Source organism: Poecilia reticulata, linkage group LG6 (assembly GCF_000633615.1).
Source record: "Poecilia reticulata strain Guanapo linkage group LG6, Guppy_female_1.0+MT, whole genome shotgun sequence".
NCBI classification, from domain to species: domain Eukaryota; kingdom Metazoa; phylum Chordata; class Actinopteri; order Cyprinodontiformes; family Poeciliidae; genus Poecilia; species Poecilia reticulata.
Window position 1 is genome coordinate 2,211,326 of NC_024336.1, and position 23,617 is coordinate 2,234,942.

At 39.2% G+C, this 23,617-nt stretch overlaps 1 protein-coding gene and 1 long non-coding RNA gene across 3 annotated transcripts; one reads left to right on the forward strand and one right to left on the reverse strand.

Moving 5' to 3' along the window:
- The first annotated feature begins 1,114 nt into the window (after nucleotides 1-1,114).
- On the forward strand, nucleotides 1,115-15,949 carry rassf9 (Ras association domain family member 9). The gene is made up of 2 exons (XM_008410870.2): nucleotides 1,115-1,307; nucleotides 14,506-15,949. The coding sequence occupies exons 1-2, from the start codon at nucleotides 1,222-1,224 to the stop codon at nucleotides 15,761-15,763; spliced, it is 1,344 nt and encodes a 447-aa protein (XP_008409092.1). The 5' UTR covers nucleotides 1,115-1,221; the 3' UTR covers nucleotides 15,764-15,949.
- Nucleotides 6,510-19,707, reverse strand: LOC103465747 (uncharacterized). 2 transcript variants are annotated; one of them, XR_533839.1, is made up of 3 exons: nucleotides 19,621-19,707; nucleotides 7,361-7,612; nucleotides 6,510-6,961 (listed from the first exon to the last, which is right to left on the reverse strand). It is a non-coding gene; the product is annotated as an uncharacterized LOC103465747 (long non-coding RNA). The 2 variants fall into 2 exon arrangements; XR_533840.1 differs by having other exon boundaries at nucleotides 7,220-7,612.
- Nucleotides 19,708-23,617: the final 3,910 nt, after the last annotated feature.

A 23,617-nucleotide genomic window follows, 5' to 3' on the forward strand; every position in this document is an offset into this window, starting at 1 on the left:
TGATGAACTTATGAAAGAGATCTGCATCACATCACAGTCCCACCACTCTTGGCTCCGCCTACCATTGCTTTAAACTGATACTGAGTTTTTACTTCTGTTCAAATAAATTAATTTCTTTATATTTACCAACAAATTACAACGCAGGGTTGCTTAAAAACAAACGATGTTTAAGAGAGACGGTTACATGTAACACACTTTAACCCAATGCATTAGTTTTTTTTTTTTATTCATTTCTGTAAAATCAAGTGAAAATTCAAACCAGTACAAGAGAAAAATCTAATCTAGACCCTTTAATTCATATAATTTTGCTCTGTTATACATTTTGATTCAGGTATAAAATTATGCAAAACAATCTGATCCTAAGGCATCAGTTGGTTAAAAAAAATGTCATTCATCTCAGAAAACGTTTTGGCAAAAATGATTAAAGAAACACAAACAAGATGTATGGTAACTTGTTGAAACAAAAAATACATATTCAGTATTTGGAATACATCCATCCATTTTCTTTATACCCTTGTCCCTCAGTGGGGTCAGGAGGGTTGCTGGTGCCTCTCCAGAGGCGGGGTCACCTGGACAGGTCACCTGGACAGGTCACCAGTCCGTCTCAGGGCTATTTGGAATACAAATAAGCAAAAATGAGAAATCAAAGGGTCTGGGGCTGTTTCTGGGTTTTACATGTTTGGGTCTAACAGCTGATGACAAGTGGAGCTCATCAAGTACAACTGTTAAAAATATGGGCAGGAAAAATATGCCTCCTAGGACATATGAGACATTTCTTTGGGTTTATTTTAAATGTAGTGGATACGGAGCCGGAAGAGAAGCAGTTTGTTCGTGTGTTCATGTGACACCGTACTCTGTGTCCTATCCCGTGTCTCGGCAATTTCTTTACAAGCTGGACTGGTTAAGCTTAAAAATGTCAAAGAAACAAAATAAGATAAATAAGATGTTTTCGTACTGGAATGTAAGAGTGGCATATCTGGTTCAGCGTCTCCACCTGCGGCAGCTCCCACAGGTGGAAGGGGGCAGAGTTAGACCAGAGTTTCTCAGGAAACACCTCCCTCGGATGGGGGCGGACAGAGTTGCAGTCGGGACGCTCCTGCAAACTTTTTTTTTTTTTTTTCTTCCTCCCTATCTGAAACATTCCAGCACAGCGTAGTCAGTGATCGTCCTGCCATGCTGCTGGGACCGTAGCGCGTTTTCGGATCACCGGGACTGTCTTGGATGGCCGTCTCCCCGTCTGTCCTCTCGCGTTCCAGAGTCATGGCTCCGTTTGGGAAGAACTTCCTGAAAGCTCGACTGAAGAACAGGTAACTTGATGAGACGGTCGGAGGGTTACTTGAAACCGGCCAAGTGCGTGTTCCTCTGTGCAGAGGGACGGCTCTCCTGCATGCGCGCGGAGCCGGATTACGCAGCGCGCGGTGCGCGTCGGATTTGTGCAGCTTCAGGAACAAAGCGGGTTAAGCTGCTGTTCATGTGTACCTTAGGAAGCGATATAACAGAGTTAGACAGATGTATTTAATCCCGTTTATGACACATTATAAACCTTTGAGGATTAGACTGTAATGTTGAGTCCAACCCGCAGAGTTGACTGTAAATCCTGAGGTGTGTGCGCAACATTTTTATTGGAAATAACAGGAGAAAAGCAGGAGTTCTGACACATTTGGAGAGAGGTTGGAATGAGGGATGGTTTAGTTTTGCTGATTTTGTTGTCACCGCAGCATTGAACTACAGCGGTGACTCTCATTCCTCAGAAATTATAGTTCATGATGTTCATGATCTTACCTTTGACCTTCTCCCGCTCTGTAATTACAGCAACCTTTTCTGTCAAAACTGTGTTTAGCAAATATGTTTCAGCTTCTGCAGTGCAGCGTGAAACATTCTCTCTTTTTTCAGTTTTCTGTAGCAGTTTGGAAAACACCCATCTTAAGCTTTTTATCCATCTCTCTTCTGGCGGAGGGCCAGTCATGTGTCTTGAAGTTGCAAATATAAGTTTTACTCAGAGTCTGTGTGGTCAGATGAGAGAGTAACGTCAGTTTTTCTTGCACTGTATTTAGAAAAATAGTTAAATTCTAACATTTCGTAATTATCTTGGAAAAATGCTGATGGGAACTTAACAGAAGACGGTGGTTCAGTCAGCTGTTCTTCGTCTTTACAGTGCTGTGCAGAGAACAGTGAGGCTGATGTGTTGAGTCTTTTTTGAGAAAAGTTTCTGTCTTGAAGCAAGAATTCAAGTTTGTATCCAGTAGTACCCAGCAGTAGTTAGCTTAGCCACAGTAGAACCTCTAATATCAGACAATACCAATACCAATACCAATTTTGCTTACTTGATTTTTTTGTGTCGGTATTTATTAAAAATGAGACAGTGCAACATTAATAAACGTGATTAAAGTCAGAAAACTCTTTTTAGTCTGAAGCCATTATGCTAGGTTAAACTTAAAAAAAAAATTTGAGAAACAGTAAATTGACTAGCAAACAAAGGTTCAGACAAATATGTGATACTATATACATTATGGTTTGCTATTATCAGTATTTGTTTGTATTTGTGTTAAAACTAAGCAATTTTAGTCTTATTAGTTGAATGCTAATTGAAGAGCTAACACTATCAACGCCAATATGTGTAATAAGACTTTTATTGACAATTTGGAAAGCAACATTTTAAAATAATATAGATCAGCATATTACATATTTTCTTATTGTCTTTGTCCCCATAAAGTGTAAAAATTGATTATAGCTAGCACTTCTAAGTGCCAACTACAAAGCAGGTTATTGGCTAATGTTAGCTTAAGTGAACAAACTTGTTCTGGAGTGTAAACTAAAGTCGCTAACACTATCTATAACAATGATGTTATTATACAGCATATTTTATGGTCTATTGTATGTTAATCTGTGAATGTCAGGTTAATTTTGGCTGACCTTTTTTTACCCATCACTGTGGTTTGGCTCATCCACAAAATATCATTAGTATTTAATTTGCCTTTGGGATCAAAGTACTTTTGAATTTGAAATATCTGCAGACTCCACACATCCTGGACACAAACTGTTTGAGGTTGGTGTTATTTGCAAAAAATCAACCTCCACAAGTGCACAAACTTGCCAAATAATGCTGATTCTGATTCCAATTCAAGTGAGGCCTTCTCAAGTCTCTTTTTAACCCAACGTTCCAAAAGTGCAAACCTCGGCGTTTAGGCTAAAGAAAATAATGCAGCAGTTTATTTTGTTTGTGGGTCATCATTCAAACTCTTCTAGAATCTGTTCTGGCAAGACAGATTCTAAGAGAGGGGGAGTGAATTTTCATTAGCTCTACTTATCAGAAACTTTAATCATCACCAAAGTCAACAAAGATATAAAGTGGGCTATTATGTTTAATTGCTGCTAAACGCTTTGACAGTGGCACCATCACTAGACTGGATTTGTTTTTATATCTCTTCAAGCTCTCCACAGCCTTTGATAACTTCAGACAGTCAGACTAAAGTCGTCTCTGGTCGCCGTCTTACGTTGGTGTGTCTGCCGCTCGGTGTGCGAGTGTGTGTGCTTTGCTCAGTAATTACAATTGTAGCACCTATAATTATGTGAAGCGTGTAGATCTGCAGATATGTCAGACGTTTGATTACACAGACCGGCTCAAACTCGCACCGAGATGCTGAGCCGAGCTGTGAAACATTAAAACCTGTCAGAGGATGAAATGCGTTGGCTTAGATTCTCCCAGCCTCTCTGTAGCTGACAGGAGAGTCTTTGGCGTTTCGCAGAGAGCGTATTCTGAAGCGGCTGCCATCCAACAGAAAAACAAAACAACTTAATGTCTTCAATCAATCAGTCCTTAGTAGTTGATTTCCTTTGAATTGTTAAGCTACTTGTTTAAGTAGCTTAATGTCTGGAACTGATCATGGTTATCGGTTCCAGACATTTGCTAACGCTCTGCGATTAGCTTTAGAAAGTATTAAGAATGGCGTCGCGGAAGAAGAGCATTTTACCCCCCAAAAAAGACTCAATTAGGCCCCGTTGCAACATGTTCAGAACGTTAATAAAGAAGAATATCCTCAAACAGTTGGCCACACAGCATGCAGCCGGTTTTTACCAATGTAAAGTGTTTAATACGTACCAGGTAACATCAAGTCCTCTACGTCCTGTTTATTGTAATGTTGGCACCATGAATAATCTTCATCTTATATTAACATGTCCAGTCATATTCAGTAAATTAGAATACGTTTTCCGATGAGGCTGGTTTGCTAAGATATTAAACATACTTTCATTAGACCCAAAGTTCTCCATTAGATCTTGCCAGCCAGTGAGAAATGTGGCTAAAAGCAGCTGGTGGTGCTGTTCAGCACACTGCCGTACCCAAGCTACCAAAACAGCTCAGTATTTACAGATCAGCTCACAGAGGCTAACAAAAAAAAAGACGCTATTTGCACCGGGTGAATCAGGGAAAGCAATTTATCTTTCACCCAAGCAAAACCTAATTTGGTGATTCAGAGATGAGGAGGGGAGCGAAGCAGGTTGGGTGAATGGGGGGGCGGGAGGGGGAGCTCACAGAGGAGAGGGTGTGTGTTGTGTCTCTGCTCAGAGATGCCTATCACAGTGGGAGTCATCTCAGAGATGGACACATCCAGATAGAGACACGATGTTATTTCCTCCTCCATCCCTCATCCTCGCTCAGATAAGAACGACAGGAAGCCCCTTCTGTCCAGAAGTTGGTTGTTCCTGTCCTGCTTTTCTTTTTTTTTGTCTCAGTTTCTTTGTTTTCCTTTAATATTCATAGAAAACATCAACACATAAGTTAAAGAAAACTGGGCAGACGTTTACATAATCTCATCCGTGGCTTGTCATATAATTGTAGACTTTTACTGTGTTCATGACGTTTTAGTTTTTCCTCTTTTTTTCCCAGGGTTTTGTTCAAAATGAAGATAATTAGAAATGGGGGGGGGAAAAAGAGAAATATTTTAAAGTGACAAATTATTTTGAAACTGGAGGAAAAAAAGTGAAACTGAAATGAACATTCAAAAGTACTTTTCAGATTCAAGGTCTTGTTTTTGAACAAACTTTATGGCCCCAATTTAGCTCCATAGAGGAGTCATTATAAAGCAAGTTCAGTAAAGTTTAAAAAAGCAAAAGTTGGTTTGATAGTTTTGTGATTTTTTTTCTACCTTCTCTCACTCCCAAAAAAATGTATTGTATAAGTGGTTGTATATAAACACTTGAATAAATATTTGCTGTAATGTCCAAAAAATGTTAGCATCTAACATTTGATTTTAAGCAAAGAGATTTTGGAGCAAACCACCTCAGATTGTAGTTAAATGTTTTTATGACTTTATTTAAGGTTGTACGTTGCACAATAATCAAATGGTGGATTAAGAACATTTTAAATAAATCATTTGAAGTCTTAAACGTTTAGGAGAAGCTTGGTTCTTGGTTGGATGTAAACCTTTGACTTGATCTATTTCTTTAATGGTATCCATATTTGATTTGTAATAAACTTTTCGCATAACTGGATTAAGAAAAGATGGCTAACGCTAATTTGATTGGTCCAGGAAAGGCCAATGACAGAGTTTTGGTTTGGTTGTGTATTAACATTCTCTGAAGATCAATTTTCATAATGTTGATTTAGCATCATCAGATGTTCAAAATTCATTCAACTGATCTGACAAAATTCTACAAGTAAACACATTTTACTGAAGTAGAGTTTTTTAAGGTAGTTTGGATGACAAAGTTTACCCTAATGGTCCAAATATTTAAACACCAAGAGCATAACTTTAATTATTTTATTAAATCCAGAAAGTCTATCTAGAATGACTGTTTACAAACCTTCTGTTTCCCCCGACTTCTTCTTCTCTGATGTAATGACATTGACATTTGTAGGTTTGAACAAACTGGCTCCTATTACACATTGACATTTGTAACAAACATTCACCTCCAGCTCAGAAGGAAATTCAATATCTTTATTGATCTTTCAGCTTTCTGTCCAGCGCCATAATGAGCTGTTTGAACTAAAACATACATTACTGCTGACTTTTCATGTTAATCTATACGTTTGACTGTCACTGGAGAAAAAGACGGCCTGAAAGGCTGTGAAGATGTAGATTTGAGGTAAATAGATGTTCAGTTTCTGTGCTTCTATACACATATCAGCTGACTGAAAATTCAAAAGAACTTCATTGTACTTTAATTCTACATTTAACAGTACATTGACAAAATAAACATTTTTAATTCTAAAGCTCTTTTTGCTTCTAATTTTTTGGATAAGTAGACATATAAACTAGACAACAGAGACATGTATAGTTTTTAATCTGTCATTTAGGTCCTTCAGCTATTGGATTGGTGCAAAGTGCTATTCTACCCATTCAGTTTTCAAGTGTTTCAGGAACAGCTGATCATTCATCGATTTAAAAAAAAAAAAAATTTTTACCTATGATTTTGTCTACATTAGATAAATTTAGTCACCAAGTTATCAGATCACCTTCAGATTTTCCCGACACTCTTTAAAAACCAGCCAGAGATGGAAAATATTCTGTTATCACGACCCCTGGTTCCACCACTCCTCTCCCCAGCGTAGAGTGCCTCTCGTGGGCCGCTCCAGGCTGACAGTCCCCCTCCCCCCCTGCCCCCCCTTGCTGGAGGTGTGGACTTTGAAATCATTTTTTTCAAATTTCGTGCATAGACCCGCCAGCGGATGGGAAAGTTTGCTACGTCAGAACTTATTCAGCAATTGGGTTTCCATTTCCCAAAACACTCCTCAAGTGAGCCTAAAAGCCTTTTTGCTAATTTTTATTTTTTTTTCTGTAATACTACAAAATGTGCATAAAAAACCTTGATGGAAACATGGCCGGTGTGGTGACTGGAGGACCCAGAAGAGGGCAAGGCCAGAGTCAGAGTTTATGCAATAAACAGCAACAAAAACATAGTCCAAGGTCCAAAATCCAGTCCATAAAGTGTAGGGAAGTTGATAAGATGTAATCAGGAGAGACTGAAAGAACCAATGAGAAATATAAGATGGGTAGAGACAGATTCACCATACAGAACTCTATTAGAAATATCCATTGGGTCAGAGAGGGACTGGTGAACGCAGCTTGTCATACCAACCGAATGATGTTCAATTTTTATAAAAATGTCATCCAATATAGCTTTTATCAAGTGTGACTTTGATCATATTTCTTGCACTTTATAATGCACTAATGACCCAGGAGAGTCATTGCCACTGTGGCATTATCTCACATTTTCTAACCTTAGTTGACGTGCAGAGACAGTGGAAGGTTGTGAGTTCTGTCATTTGCTGTGGCCTGTTAAAACCACCTGCACGCAGTCCTCTCTGCCAACTTGCATCTGGCAAATTGCTGACACAACAGGGAATTAGAGTTGTTATTACCAGTGTTACGACTGACAGGACCATGCCACCGCAGTCTGGCTGCGAGGCAATCCTTCCACACTGAACCCCACATCCTGAATTCCTATAATTAAGAAGAGGTTTCCTCCCACATGTCTGATGTCTACTGGTGCATCAGAGCTTCCAAGTTCAACCTGAGGTCGGGCCGGTCTGCTCGGGTTTCTTGAATGCACTCGAGTGCTCCAACCAGTCCTGTGCCATTAGCTACTCGCCATCTGTCCTCACTGTGACGACCTGTAGATGGACGGGGACACAGAGGTGAAGCGTCTCGCATCCTGCTCTCTAGTTCCGCATGCCACGCATTTGCTTCGAGTTTGTATCAACATCCCTGACAGAATGATCTTTTGTCAAGCAAAGGTGTTTGACCTATGAAGGCACCCTCATTTTCTGAATCCAGATCAGCATCCGAAATGACACAAAAAGTGTCAGCCCTTATCATAGTTTCGTTTGTGATGCAATCAGCCCAGTGATGCATGCGCTGGTTGTGTGTGTTCTGGCATTCCTGACAACTGAGTACAGTCTCATCCAAATGTTTGCTCTTATGCAACATTTTCTTCAAGAATGACATTCGTCATTTCACAGCGATGCATCTTTGAAGTCTTACGGTGCATTCACGCCACTTGAGTTTAGTCCACTTTAATCAAACTCTAGTTCGCCTGCTTAGAAAGTCTGGTTCATTTGGGGATGTGTGAATGCGTAATCGAACTCTGGTCTTCCTACAAATCTAGATCTAAGTGAAGTCTGGTGTGTTAGGGGGTAGGGGCTTAGGGTAATTATATGAACCACACATCTCAGTGATAAGCCCCGGGCTGTTTATGCAGGAAAAAGTGAATATGTAATAGAAACAACCTWTTAAATCCCTTTAAAGAGTAACTTTTTTAGTGGTGTAGTTTAACTAGTCTGTTAAACTAATCCTTGTTTGGAATGTGGGGAATTTCAGTTCAGAAATCCAAACGCATTTTACTTCTTACTTTAAGTTGATCCTCAGGCAATGTAGAAGCCAATGCAGCTTATTTTAAATGAGTCACTTTAAAATAAGATGTGATTTTTAAACCACAGATTGCATTTAAATTAACTTCCCTCACCTTGTCACGCTACCAGCATGAAATTCTACAGGACAGCCACAAGTATTGGAAGTGAAATTTAACCTGAGTTATGTAAAAAGGCCAAGTTTTTTTTATATGATCACAAGGCATCCTAAGTCCACAAGTTATTGAAACACTGCTTTACTTTTAATGATTCAGACAGGAAGCTAAAACCTGGCTGAACCAAACGTGAAGTTAGCAGCTAGATATAGGTAACGGCTAGCTGAAAATAACAGGACTTCAGCTTTAGTCATCTGACTGAAGCTGACAGTCAGATGACTGATGAAGCTAGCACTCATCTGACTGTTAGCCTCATCAGTGAGATGAAGCTAACAGGAAGCTAACAGCAAGCTGGAGCTAAAAGGAAGCTAGTAGCAAACTGCAGTCATCAGGAAGCGAACAGCGAAATACAACTTGCAGCTAGCTGAGCCAAACTTGAAGAAAGCAGCTAGATAAAGGTAACAAATGAAATTTTAAAAAGCTAACAGCAAGTTGAAGCAACCTTAAAGCACTCAGAGTACATAGAGTTAAACAAATAAACATTTTTACACTAAATATGCCGAAAACAGAAACAGGAGAAACAAACTCGTCATGTTGTACTGATATAATCTCTGTTTCCGTTCTAATAAGGTTATGGCATTAGTTTGACAAAATGATTTTAAAAAACAACAACATTTAAGCAGTTTTTAAAGTGATGCTTCTCGAAATCCAGGTGCATCGAAAGGCTGGTAGCCGGCTAGCTCACATTGTGCAAGTTTTGATGAAGTGTGTTAGTTGTAGTCTTCTACACATTACGAAAGGGAAGGTTGCATATCAAACCAAGCAATGTGTCACTCGGCATTAAAAAGTTTACCAATGGAGACAAAAGCTAGTCGGACCATGTTAAACAGAAATGTATCAAAAAGCAACATATTGGTCTCTGAAATGCTGCGTTCTATCCAAACTAAAACCACTGTGACGAGAACTTCCGCTAACTTCCAAGTTGGAGCTGAGCTGAAAACATGTTGGCGGTGACCGATATGGAACCCATTCTTCCCTTTCCTCCCTCTCTGGTCAATCTCCAGCGGCAGGAAGTTGCCTGGGAGTCGGTGATTGTGGCCCAGGACAAACACAGGTGTTTCCCTGCTCTGCTGTCTCCTCTTCCTGTACAGCTGAGGCCTTGGCTCACCCGCTCCAAAATACACAATTGTCTGTAGAGCGTATTTATTTCACTGTTAATGACTGACCAGAGCAACATGTCTGTCATATATTTACGCCTTGGTTTATTTATAAAAGTCTGGTAGAGCTGCTTTGTTCATTTATTTCACTTCATATCCTTATGAAAAAATGGCTAATTCCTTCGTGGTTTTCTTTTTTGAATTTTAAACTTATATTTTGTACTTCAAACATATGCGTGACGGTGTATTAAGGCCATTGTAAAAAAAAATTTAAAAAGTGAATTTCCGCTAAAAAATAAAAAGAAATTTTGAGATTAATCTCTGAAATTTTCTAGAAAAAAAACATGAAAATTTCTGAGTTTGAAACATCAAAAATTTGCTACAAAAAATCTGAAATTTTCAGCGTAATCTCAGAAATTTTCTAGAAAAACAATAACATTTCTGATCTTTAAAAGGGTTTGTTTTTTCTATAAAATTCCTGAGAATAATCTCAAAAACGTAATTTTTTTAAAAAATGGGCTCCTCCTTTGTTTTCCACAATGGCCCTAATACTCTGTCGCATATATGACTAATGGCAGACCTGCTGTGTTAGATTAGGTGTGGCTGTTTGCTTCTACCCGCTGCTTCCTTCATTTTGCAGCAGTAGCATTAGTGGGGAATACAAACAGTGGGTGAATTTGTCACGCGAGATGTGTAGAAATGCCAGAGGCGGGTCGGGTTTGTGTTCCCTCAGGTATTTTCTTCTCCCCGATTTCCTGCAAAGGTTTGTGTAACCATTAACTGGGCTTTAATGCGCAATATGCCACATTCCAGAGACTTGATTCAGTTGGAGTTTACACAGCACTCTGGTTATGTTTTCACGTTGTGCTGCAACCAAAACACTGTGGTATCAAGTTTAAAATCTGCTAAATGGGAGATAACATGTAGACTCCATTCTGAAAGGACTATTTTATCTCTGTTGAGATATGACGCAATAGATATCTGTATCATCTTTATTTTCTCCTGCTGTTCAGTGGGTGGCAAAAGTTGAGATGAAGCAGATACTATCCATCATCAGATTATTCATGACTACGGCGGCCAACAGGTGCAAACACACAACAAACTTCAAAATGTGGTGCAAACACATGACTGAAGGAAATTCCAAAACACGAAAAGCAAATGCAACAGCAAACTGCTGCAATCACAGAAAAAAGAAGCGTAAGAGAAAATGATGCAAGCCACAAAAGTAACAGCAGGTATAAAACATTGCGAACTTGTTCTGCGAAATGGAAGTGCTCCAGACCACTAGGGGGAGTCAATCACCAAATCACATGGGATCAGATCTGTCGTCATTCATACGGGATGTCCAGAAGAAAGAAAACCACTCTACACTTCTCATGTTTGGGAAACTCTTTCGCAGTATTATAGAACAGCAGTAATGTAAATATTACATTACTACTCTACTCTAGACAGCCCCTAGTGGTCTGGAGGACTTCCATTTTGTGGAGTGACTTGGCAGCGTTTTATACTTCCTGTTGTTTTTACTATTTGCTACATTTTTTTCTTCTTCTACTTCCATTTCCTGTGGTTGGAGCATTTCTCAGTTGTATTTGTTTTGTTGTTCGTAGGTTTTTCGCTTCTGTTTTCACATCAGGTCTTTATTGAAGGACTTTTGTGATGTGCAAATGTCAGGAGACATTCCCCACAAACTAACAGTGTACTTTCAGCGAAAGCAGACTCTGCAAGGTCTCAACATTGGGGGTGAATACAAATGTGTTTCTCACTGCTCAGATCTAAAATCAACTGAGGTTTGCATATCGAAAGTGGTGAGTGCTAAATTACAACCAAAGAAATCATTCTTTGGGGGGTGCGGTGGTGGCGCAGCGGTTAGGCGCGGTCCACATATGGAGGTCTCAGTCCACAACATGGCGTTGCAGGCTTGATTCCCGGCCTGGCGACCTTTGCCACATGTCTTCCCCTTCTCTCATTATCTGTTTTCCTGTCAACTAACTATCAAATAAAGGCCACTAGAGCCAATAAAACCTTTTAAAAAGAAAGAAATCATTCTTAAAATGCGGGTGAGATAGGTGAAGTGGACTTTTTTAATTAATTCACGATGTGCACTATAATAATCAGGTATTTCTGTATTTATAGTTACATTTATTTTTAATAAATTAATGACAATTAAGTAATTATTTCTTAAGTTATTAATTTATTGTAATCAGGCACTTTTCACTATATTTGTGCTAGTAAAGACACAAAATTAAAAAAGGTCAAGAGGTTTGAAAATACTTACACAACCTTGGAATTTATGTAATATTCCAATATATAAACCCTCCCAAGCCCACTAAGGGACAAGGGTGTATAGAAAATGGGTGGATGGATTCCAATATATAGCATTTAGTGTTTGCAATGAAAAGGTACCTATCATTTGATAGTCAAGCTGAACCGTCTTCAGTTTCTTTTTATTACTGTTTTTCATTTTAAAAGCAAAACAAATGTGGTCATAGGGCAAAATATATAAAAGTAAACACCAAACCCAGCAGGTGATAAGTTGATGTCATTCAGTTTTAATAGTTGAAACAAAGTGTGTGAACCTTTTCCAAGTGAAACTTAACATTAGACAGCACATTAATTTGATTTACTGATGCTAACAGGTTCTCGAATTCACATTGACCAGGTTGCCAAAGTGTAACAATATTTCTTCAAACCACAAAATTAGCCGTAGGTTCAGGGCCACAGGTAGTTCATGTTTTTGTCTTTCAGTGACATTATGCAAATGATCTTTGTGTGGTTAGGTTGGGACTGGAGCTGTAGGAGAATTATGAGTCATTTTGGTTTTGTTTTCAGAGGCCTTTGCTCAAAATGTAACCCAGAGAAACAGGAACTTGGCAGACAATAATAGACTTCCAATAAATCACATCATCTTCAAAAGAAAAGAAAAAATCCAAACCTGTCATCTTCAGAGCAAACCGATAACATTATGGGTCCCTCTTTATCTTCAAATCAAATTGAAATGTTTGGCTACGTTATCTACTGTGGCTGTCTGCGTGTCCTTTAATGAGTGGATATTAGGGCCGGCATATTACCGGTGCTCCATTAGGCTGGTAGAAGATGGACATCATCAGCCCATCAGTGGTCACTTTTTGAACAAGTTTTATGATGCAGACAAAACCCTAATGAGGGCTTTGGGGTTAAATAGCTCAGAACCAAATGATCATCTCTGATGAGTAAGATGATGAGTAACAGCCTAATAGAATCAAGCAAGGGAGCACAAAATGACTGAATCCAGTTTTATGCTCACTGGCCTAATGGAAAAGCATCAATGTAGCATTGAGTCATGAAAAGAGGTGGAATGGTGTTACATTTAAATTTAATTCAAGGCTATATTGTTGTAACCACTACTTTAAGAGGCTCTATCAAGCATTTTTATTTAGGAAATGGTTGTCATGTTACGAAATGTAGTCTTGCTGTCAAATGTCGCCTTGTTCTATAAACTGTGTATGTAACGATGCATCCAGTTTGCAACAAAAACACAAAATAATGCTTTGGGGAAAACTAAAGTTATGTTTATACTGAATTTTCCTCTGTCCACTGCATTGGATAGTTGTGGAGGCTCCAGCAGTCAGCAGCTGTGTTTTCGTTGACAATTTGACAATTTCAAAAATAAATTTGCTTAATGGAAACATGCTAATCTACAAAAAAAAACTCTTAATTTTTAATTTTGATGAAAAGTTTTGGGGCTAGGATGAGATGGTTTATTTTGGAAAACTCCAATCACACAAGTGATGATGTCGTGGCATGTTTCTATTGACATTGTGTGAACAAGCTTATTCACATGTGATTTTAATTGTATTTTTTTATTTAACACAAACATCACAATTGCAAAATTATGTTGTTGTTTTTTTTACATCAGTGGGATATTGACAAAGTTTTGGAAGTGGAAAAACAGTTACTGTGCAAAAGGTACAATAGCCATATTTTCATCCATGTTTTTTTATGCGCAAATGTTGCTTTAGAGAAGGTTGATGAAAATGGCAAAGTTTGAAATAGCTTATTTAATTTTGCAAAAAAGAGTTTGTACGCTGGCCTGAAGTGTTTTTTTTATTATTATTTTTAGCTTTTCCAGAAAAAAAGTTAATGCGCAAAATTGGAGATGGAAACACATTTGACAACTTTTCCAACCACTTTTCCTGCAGTAGAGGAACAAAACTCAAAAAATATTCATGTCCAAGCCTCCAGTACAGAGGAGAGGACTATCAGGCCAGTGAGAGACACTCCAGTCTGGGATGGGAAATCATCATTGAGACGTGTGCTCCATGCTAGTTTGCAACGACATTTTGTCAAAGAATCAGAAGAATCTTGTTTTAAAAATATGTTTTCATATGAATGTTGATAGACTCTCCTGTACAATAGACAAACAGCTTTGAATTCCATCAATCATAATCCAAGAATCATATTCACGACTCCAACGTCTCTCTGCCCGGCTCCAACCAAACCGCCACGCAAAGATTTAGAGCGGAGCTGCAAAAACAAAGGAGGTGGATTAGCAGAACTCGCTAGCAACTGATGGTGTCATCCAGGACGTGTTGAGATCATTCAGTCAGAGTTCTCAATTCAGGGTCCTGGAGTGGGATTTTATAAAAACCACAATTTCAAAAAAATGTAACTTACATAAGCAATTAAGAAAGGGCTTCAAATTGCATTATGAAGGCAATTTCACAGTGAACTCTGATATTTGTATAAAAGTCACTGAGAATTAGACATCAAAGACTGCTGTCAAAACTACTATGACAAAAGGACTTAGCAAAAACTACAGCAGGTGAAAGTGGATGCAAAGAACTTCCAAACATGTCGTTCCAAAGCCACAATTGTGAACATTGTTTTTCCTCTCTCTCTCACCCAGGACGAAACATACTGATCCTGTGGTCGGGAAGGAGATTCAAATTACCGTCTGCAATGAGGAGAAGGTCGTCTGCGGGGTCACAAAGCACACAACGTGCACAGATATGATTCAGGCGTTACTGGAGGACCACAAGTCTCTTCCGGAGAGCAAAAGGCTTCTGGACGGGGAGCCCAAAGACTTCTGTCTTGTGGAGCGCTGGAGAGGGTTCGAACGGGCCTTGCCGCCTCTCACAAGAATCCTGAGACTTTGGTACGCTTGGGGCGATGAGAAACCCTTCATCCAGTTCGTTTTGGTGAAAACAAGCGATTTTGTTCCGCAGTCAGCAAAGAAGGGTGCGAAGTCCAAGGGAGCCAGGCCGAAACGATGGGAGTTTGGTCGGGCTCAGCAAGCCCAGCCTCTGCCGGCAGACAAGCAAAAGCGCATGGTGAGGAAGGCTTTCCGGAAGCTCGAGCAACTCCACAACGAAAACAGGAACTCCCCGGGCACCGAGGAGGTGGAACGGATGGTTCAGCTCATCCTCAACCAGGACCACACCATCAGAGAGCAGATCCAGCGCATGAGGGAGGTGGACTCGGAGATCGAGTGTTTCCAGAACCGACCGCGAGACGACTCAGAGAGTCTCTCGGACAAGGCCTGTGGCTTGAGTTTGGCAGCAAACAGCGAGGAGCAGCTCGAGAAGTACTTTTACGCCTGCGACAGCATCGAACAGCTGGAAACGCAGGTCCAGCACCACGAGGACTTCATTCTCCAGCTGTCCAGGGAGATCGACTGCGAGTTGAGGAAGCTCGGCCTCCCTCCGGTTCCGGAAGAGGACGGCGAGCAGAACGGGGCGGCAGCCGCTATGGCCCTTTCTGAAACCGATGAATCCTTCTACAAAGCAGAAGTCGAGAGGCTGCAGGATGAACTGAAGCGCAGCCTCTTCAGCGGAGTGACTCTGCAGAACCAAGTTGCAGAAATGGACAAGCAGCTCATGTACATGGACGGTTCGCTGATGGCCAAGGACCAGGAATGCTGGCAGCTAGCTGCCCAGCTTAACTCCCTACAAATCATGGACAGGATGGAGGAAACGAAGCCCAGCCTCGTCCTCCTCAAACACGAGCCTCAGGACAGCCTGACCCGAACAGTAAAACTCAAACCCAGCCCGTCGCCGGTGGACGCCACAGACACGGACTCTGACACGGGGATTAGCTCCACCCACAGCCAGGACTCGCTGTCGCCGTGTCTCGACTTCCCTCCCCCGCTTGATACAGATGTTTAGAGACGTTACGTAACACACCAGTCGCAGGTTTTGCTTCTCACATGTCATCTGTAGGGTTGAGCGTTCAAGCTATGTACATTTACTTTAAGCAAAAAAGAAAAACTTTCTTCTTGCTTTTCTAGAGAGATATATTTATTTGTTTTGTTTTTTGCTGTACATACACTGGGTATAAAAAAAAATCTAAACTTTCCTGTTTCAATGCCAGGTATTTTTGTGAAATAAATCTCTTTTTCCAGCTTCAATGTGTTGTTCTGTAATATTTAACAAAGTAAATTAGTAAAAACGTCCAAATTATTGCTGCATAAACCTGTAAAGGGACAGTATTATTGCAAAAATCAACTTTATATCATGTTATTATGTTATTTCTTCATCAAAAACTTACCTGGAGTGTCGCCTTAATTCTTTTAAACATGTTTAAGAAATTCTTTAATCTCCATGGAAACCATTCAGCTGTGCTTATTTCTCAGTGAAACGCTGTTGAAAACTGCATTGTGAATTGGTCTAGTAATGTCCAAACCTTCAGCCACATGAGCCAGAATCATCAAAGTAAAACAGCCTATGGACAGCAAAAATCTGGCTTTCTTAGAGTAAAAACAGTTTGTTAACGAAGCAAACAGCCATTCTTATGGAAAATCATTGCAGATTTAAAACATATAATAAAAAGGAATTTTAGGTTTTCTTTACCAACAGAAAAGCAATTTTTTCCAAATTTTTATGGTGCTCGAAGTTGTTGGATATATGTGGTTCCAGTTACTATGACATTAAAAAGAAAGCAAAAAGTTGATTCTTAAGATGCAACACTTTCGTTTTCAAATCCAGAGTCACATGAAGACGTGGCATGTTGGCAGCATTGGTCTACTGTGCTGCAGAGCCAGGCTGGAGCTCCTTTATTATTTTCTCCCTTACAGATTTGTTTGTTTTCCAGCTGACTTGCACAGATACGCAGCATAAAAGCTGGAAAAACGTTTGAATTGATTCATCAAAGTCTCATCAGACAATCCTGGCATCTTCACAGCGGTGGTACTTTTATATCCACTGATTATGATCATCACTTTTTAATCTCATGTTTATTCACTTTTCTTCAAACACACAAACACTTCAGATGTAAAAAGGTAAATAATTCATGCAAGACAGAACTAGCTGCAGGCAAGATGGCCGACCATTACGGCCATATGCTAGCTTCCTGTAAAACCTCTTAGCTCTGTGCTACAGGTGGACTATCCACATTTTAGCTAAAAATAAATGAAAAAGTGCTTGAGAGCACATTTCCTCTTATTTGTGACATTGCTTTTCGTCCGTGATTTTGCCAGCTGGAAATAAAGAAATAAATCCGTCATATTTTTCTCCCACAAATTTCCGGTTAAACTTGTTTCCTGATTCCTTTGTTTTCTTTTATACATCCTCATTGCTTGGAACAGCTTTTTGTTGTTGCTTCTGCACAAATGCTGTTTGAACAATGCCTCGCTAAAGTATTCATGTTAATTTTATTTATTTATTTTTTGGTCTTTTTACACTCACAAATCTCAATATTTTTTTATTGGTTTATTTTGGGTAGAACAAAAAGAAGTGGGGGATACTTTAGAAATAAATTGCTGATATCCATAGCTGAGTTAAGGCAAACTCTACTGACAGGACAGATATTTAGTTGTCTGCAAACTTGATCTTGTGGAAAGAAGAAAAGCATTGATGATGGATGCAGCGACACAGAGAGCAACTCAAGAAGAAGAAACCTGATGTAGAAACCAAAAGATGTAAGACAGGAGTAAAGTCAAATGTAAATCCAAATGAAAATCTGGATTTTTACATAAAAAGACATAAAAATAAATATTCATCAGTGCTCCCTTTCCAATCTATGACAGCGTACCAGGGTCATTGTAGGGTTTTTTTAATGGTTTAAAAAATCTGAGCTTAATCTCAGGAATTTTTTCACCTGCTGGAACATCCGGATCACATGGCTCCTCTGAAAGAAACAAAGTGTTTCTATTGCACTTGTTGTGAAACACATCTATTCTGATACGGCTGAAAAACCACCTCATTTTAGCAAAAAAACTTTTAATTGAAAAGCATGTTTTCTTTTTGTGTGTTTATGGAAATTGTCGTGTTTCCATTAAGCGAATTTAATTTCGTCATTTCAACTTGTGGAATTGTGTGGTTATTGGAGACGCAGCTGTTCGTGTCTGGTCCCTCTTAATGGTCTGGGGTTTTAAAAAGTTCAACTTCCAACAATGAAAAAAACATCTCACAGTAGCAGTATTTATTATTTTTAAGAGATTTTTTTCCCTCCATCATAGTTAGTGATGGAGGGAAAATATCACAGTTTTGGTTCTCAGGGCAGTTGCTAAGCTGCCTGGCTTTTTATTGGCCTGATGATGCCTCAAATTAAAACAAGAGCTAATTCTTTAAAAATAAAAAACTGTCCTCATGACAAGATTGTAAATAAACAAAACTCCCCAAGACCTTGAAAAGAGAACTCTGACTGAATGACGGTCTCTAATAACAAAGCACATTTTTACTATCCTAACAGATAAACACTACTCCTGCAGGCCGGCATGACGTCGTTCTGGCACCTGTTGATGAGAGCACCTCAAACAGGACGAGACCCACTGCCAAACTGCTTCTGATTTAGGTGACGCTAAACGCTAAAGCTCTGCTAAAGCTTGAAATGGACAGATTCCACGGGCTGAGTCAGTGGTGAGAAATGGCCCGGCTCCCTGAGAGCTTCGCTTTCAGCCGCCGCAGCATATAATCAAATGAAACGGTCGCCAGGGAAGCAGTGAAAACAGCAAAGCGATCTCTTCAAGCGAAGGTACTGCTGACAGACCAACACTTTGTGTGCTCAGGGCCGAGCGGAGGAGCCGGGGGATATCTGTTTCACGGAGTAATTGCTCTCCCCTTTCTCCTTCTCAAGCTACTAAGTAAGCAGGCATGAAAAGCCGGAGAGCTTATAATGTGGACGGTTTAACAGCGGAGCCTCACACCTGTTGATGGAGAGGTGGCTTTCAGCTGTTTTACTCTTATGATCCGTCTCACTGACAGCAATTTGGAGAAAAAAAATATCTTAGAGTTTGTATTATAATGTTAATGAGATTTGCACTGAGCGGGTGAAAGGAAGAGCCTGAATATTTTATTCTCTCAGGAGCTAATCAGACACCGGAGTCTCCGGTTGGGTTTAAGGTTTCAGCTTGCCTCTGAGCTGCTCTCACACTGCGTCTTATCTTGACTCAGATGTTGATGAATCTAAAAATATATTACACTGATATAAATAAGGAGTGTCCAAAAGGTGGTGCGGGGGTCATATGCAGCCCTAGGAATGATTTTATGTGGCCTTGCATATTTAAAAGGGCAGTATTATGTGTTTTACAGGCACATAGGGCCATTTTATAGCACAATCAAGTAAGTAACTATGCTAACTTTAGTTGTCATAGAAATCCTACTTCAAATATGGCTTAAAAGCAATTTCACTTTGTAATTAAAGTCCTTGAAATTAGGTCTCTGTTTCTTTAAAAAACTCCTGCTCCTTCTGAAACTCCACCTTCAGGAAGTGATCACAACATGGCTCCTCTATTAACCCTTTAACAATATTTTTACCAGAGTTTCACTGAGAAGTAGCTCCTATAATGAGCTGTCAATGGTCGTCATGGGCTACCCATGTTGGGCCACCATGGAAACCACAGAGAAAACCATGTGAGACCCATATTGTAGCTCACATTTTGTCATGATCCGTGTTTCTGTGTGTTTATTTTTGAGTTTTTCTGTGTGATCCTGTTCCCTGTGAGTCCTGTCTCTGCGTCTTCCCCGTTGATTGTCTCCCAGGTGTGTCTCGTTCCCTTGATTACCCCATGTGTATTTAGTCTCACCTGTTGTCTGTGTTCTTCGTCGTCATTCGTCTAATGTCTTATGTCGTACGTTGAAGCTCTCCAGTAGAACTGTGAAGTCCTGGTTTGCTTGTTTAAGTCTTCAGTTGTCAGTTGCTACCGGTATTAGCTGTGTGCTAATTAGCTGTTGTGCTGCCTGTCCTGGACTGTTGTGGGACACTTTCATTAACTTCTTCATTCTTTCATCAATAACCTGGCTCTCTGCGTTCATCCTCACCACCACCCACCTTCACACATTTATCCCATGTGGGGCCCATCTAAGTATGTTGGCTGGGAATTGACTGGCAACAGCTCCACTAGTGTCAGGATTCAACACCACAAAATATGCAAACGTTTCCCGCATAAAGAACGGAACATTCAGTCCATTACAGTTTTATGTTTTCAGTCTTGATGTTTATTTTGTGATCATTAATAAGTGATCATCTGAACACAGCTGTGGTTGATTAGCTAATTTAAACACCTGCTCTACTGATGATCTGTCAGACGGTCGTTTTGTATACGTCACCTTATTTTTTAACTGAACCAAAACACACAAAATTCTGCAGAGCATCTACATGTTAAGTTTGTCACAGTCAAGCTAGCACAACTGACCTACTTCTCTCTAATTCTCTATTTTTTTCGTAAAACTTTTTTCTGACCTTGTTATCTAGCTATCATAGTGTTGATAATCAGTAGCAAAGCACTTCGTTCTTTTTCTTTCATTTATCACTTGTACATTTAAGACTGAGCGAGTTATGTTGACATCTTGACAGCTAAAACCAATCGAAGCCATTGTCGGCAAGCAGTTTATCGCCCTCCATATATATAATTTTTTCTCTGTAGAAGTGTCTGTACAAAATTCCCAGTGAACTTTTGTATTTATACTTTCAAATGGGCTATAAGAAAAACTAAGAGAAATGTAAATCTAGAAAAATATAAACTTTTGACATGGAAAATGTGTGAGAACCCTGAGGCGATAACCTGCAGGTACTTGGAGCTGCAGCTGTGCAGAGCGCCAGTGGCTGCTTACTGCCAAGTCTCAACTGTCACTTCTTCCCCCCGTTTCTTCAGAACCACTGAAGCAATTCCCAAGACTGGGGTTGCATAATTCTCCCAAGGAGCCAGTCTTCCGTAACTCGCTGGCTGTTTGTGTTGGTGCTTTGGCAGAAAAGGGACAAAAGTGAAAGGAAGAAAAAGAAAAACACCCGCTGCGATCCTGTAGGGTGTGTTGGAAAAGTCACAGCCAGGCCTTGAGGACAAAAGCTGCTCCGGCTCAGCTCTGCATTCAGACATGTTGAGGCACCGTTTGCTCTCAGATGGCAGTAAATAACAAAATGAACCAATTCTCACTGTGGGCTTTTACAGCATCAAGGCCTTCCTGGTTCGTTTCTCATGCTACCTGTCGCAGAGAAAGCTACACGGCAACAAGGTCAACAAAGCAAACGGTTTCCATTTCTAGTCCTTGGCAGGATGTAGAGGCCAGCAGACTAAACACGACCACAACCCCCCACCCTACACTACACCACTAAAAACAACCTGTTGGAATCTAACTATAATGTATTTTCATCAATATTTTTCAGTGGAAATAGTCTAAGTTTTAAAGCTAAAGGACCTTTAAATAAAAAGGTTAAATTCCACCGATATGAAAACTTTCTACATGATCTCCTGATTTGACTTGAACTCATCACGGTTTTAACTAAAAAGTCCATGGACATGTTTTTCTGTATGTTTTTTGAATTTTATTTTATTTTATTTTTTCCATACTGTTGGGTTTGTTAATGCAAACAGTGTGTTAATACAAGTTGAACAGGTTGTGTTTTTTGGGGTGAATTTAAATTTTCTGTTAGTCTTTCATGTGCCTTTTAAATTGAGTAGAGTGATCTATTGCCCTTAAGCATTTTATTTCTGGCACTGACTCCTATTCTTTGAATATACCATTACAATAACATTGCTATTAGTTTAGTGTCTATAAATTCGCCATTTAACCATATTTAATAGAACCACCAATTCTTGTCTCCCAGGCAGAGATAATACTGACATCTATAAAAACATATTGAAAAAGAATGTGCCTCTTTAATATTTATGAAACTCATGCAAAGAGCATTTTTTATGCCCAAAGGACAGCAGTGGAACACAAAACATAGAAACTTTGAAAGTGTTTTTGTAACAAAAAAAATACAAATTCAGGGCTGGTAGAAGCCATCTTAGGACCCTAAGCAGATTTTTATTTGGGCCCCCCCATACCAACATACCAACATCAGAGGCTTCATCATTTCTAAGATACGCTATGTCTGTAACATAGCTACTATCATTACCGTAATTTGTAATTAGCTTACAGCATCCCAGTGCTATTATGGCTCTTGATTTTAACCTTACAGGAGTAAAACAGGAAAAAAAAAAAAAAAAGGATTTTGAAATACAGGGTCGTATTAAAGTGAGCCAATTTATTTTAACTATTTGAACAAAACATCAGCTGATAAATGCTAAATTTACAGTAAACAAGTTAACAACTTGACTTTAACTCATTAACTTATATTAACCCAACAGTGGCAGCAGCCATCAACAGGAAGAAATTAATAATTATTTGCTAAATAAAAACAGTAAGAAATTGTTTTCCCATATCTAATAGCATTTGGTTTGTATGTATACATATGTATATCAAGCTAGTTTGGTTCTCTTGGGGGCCCTCTGGTGGCGTGGAGGCACTAAGCTACCATTTAAGTCTTATATTTCTTGTACCAGCCCTGTGTGATCTTTTTACACAAAAAAAAACAATATATTTTTTGTGTTAATCCATTTCTAATTTACTCAATTAAAAGTGAGCTTTTAATTGAGTTAAAAGCTTCTTTGCTTGTATAAAACGTTAGGAATTTTGCCGGCTAATATTTAGCACAATTCAAATCTTCCTTTTTACTGTGTATCGTTTTTATAACACTTCCCAAACTGAATTAAACATTTAAACATCGATAAAACACTTTTTTTTTCTGTTTCCTCTCTCAACAGAAGCAGCAGCAGAGGCCACAGCTCTTCACTCTGCTGCCATGTTTAACACCCAACATTTATTTCTGCTCTACCTTACAGATCAGCAAAGACTCACCGCCTCAAACCCACATCTCAAAAAACAATAATTAGACGCACCAAAATTACAATTAGGCCGACTGGAAGCCACTCCTCCCAGATGAAGCAGCAGGGCAGCTAGTAAACTATAATCTGTCATCGTCTGGGCTCAGGCATGAAAAGATTTTCACCATCATATAGTTTTTATTTTTATTTTTACAAASCAATCTGTTTTGTTTGCAGAAACAACCACCTAATTACAGAAAACATGATGGGCACGCTCCTTTACTCTAACTCTGTTGTGGCTACGGTGCATTAAATCAGTATTTGTTGACATGAAGTTGTAATTAATCCCTTTCAGCAACATTTAGTTCACAAATTGGACAACATGCTTTTCGAAGTTTGTCAACAGTCACAGAGGAATGCTTCGTCTTCCTCTAAGTAAGTTATGAGGCCACTTCATTTACCACATGGGAGCTGCTCATAATCTAAAAACTAACAGGGATTTTTATGACACCATAATTTAATAAAGCTTGATGCTAACCACTTCTATTTTTTAATAATTTTATTTAATGTTTCTTAAATAGTACTAAATTTAATTAATGTCTAGTGATGATTTTCTTTTTTCTACAATTCTGAACACACACAAATAACTACGGACGCACCGATCTACTTTTTCCATTCTGATACCAATATCGATATCTGAGGTTTAAGTTTCGTCCGATACCGATCCGATACAGAAAAACAGAGCTGATCTGACTTAAAACGTTTCCCTTTTTTTTTAACAAAGACATAAATCTACTGAATTATGAATGTATTTGGTAACTCTGCACCAGTACAGCACACTGAAACACACCAGTAGCTTCACAAGCTCAGTCCAAACAGCAACAAACCTTTTAAATGCTTCAGAAAGTACAACTATGAATTCTAAATATAATGTAAA

Coding starts and splice junctions, on each gene's coding strand:
- rassf9 (XM_008410870.2), top strand. CDS start 1,222: ATGGCCGTCTCCCCGTCTGTCCTCTCGCGTTCCAGAGTCATGGCTCCG. Junction 1,308..14,505: donor AAAGCTCGACTGAAGAACAG/GTAACTTGATGA, acceptor TCTCTCACCCAG/GACGAAACATACTGATCCTG.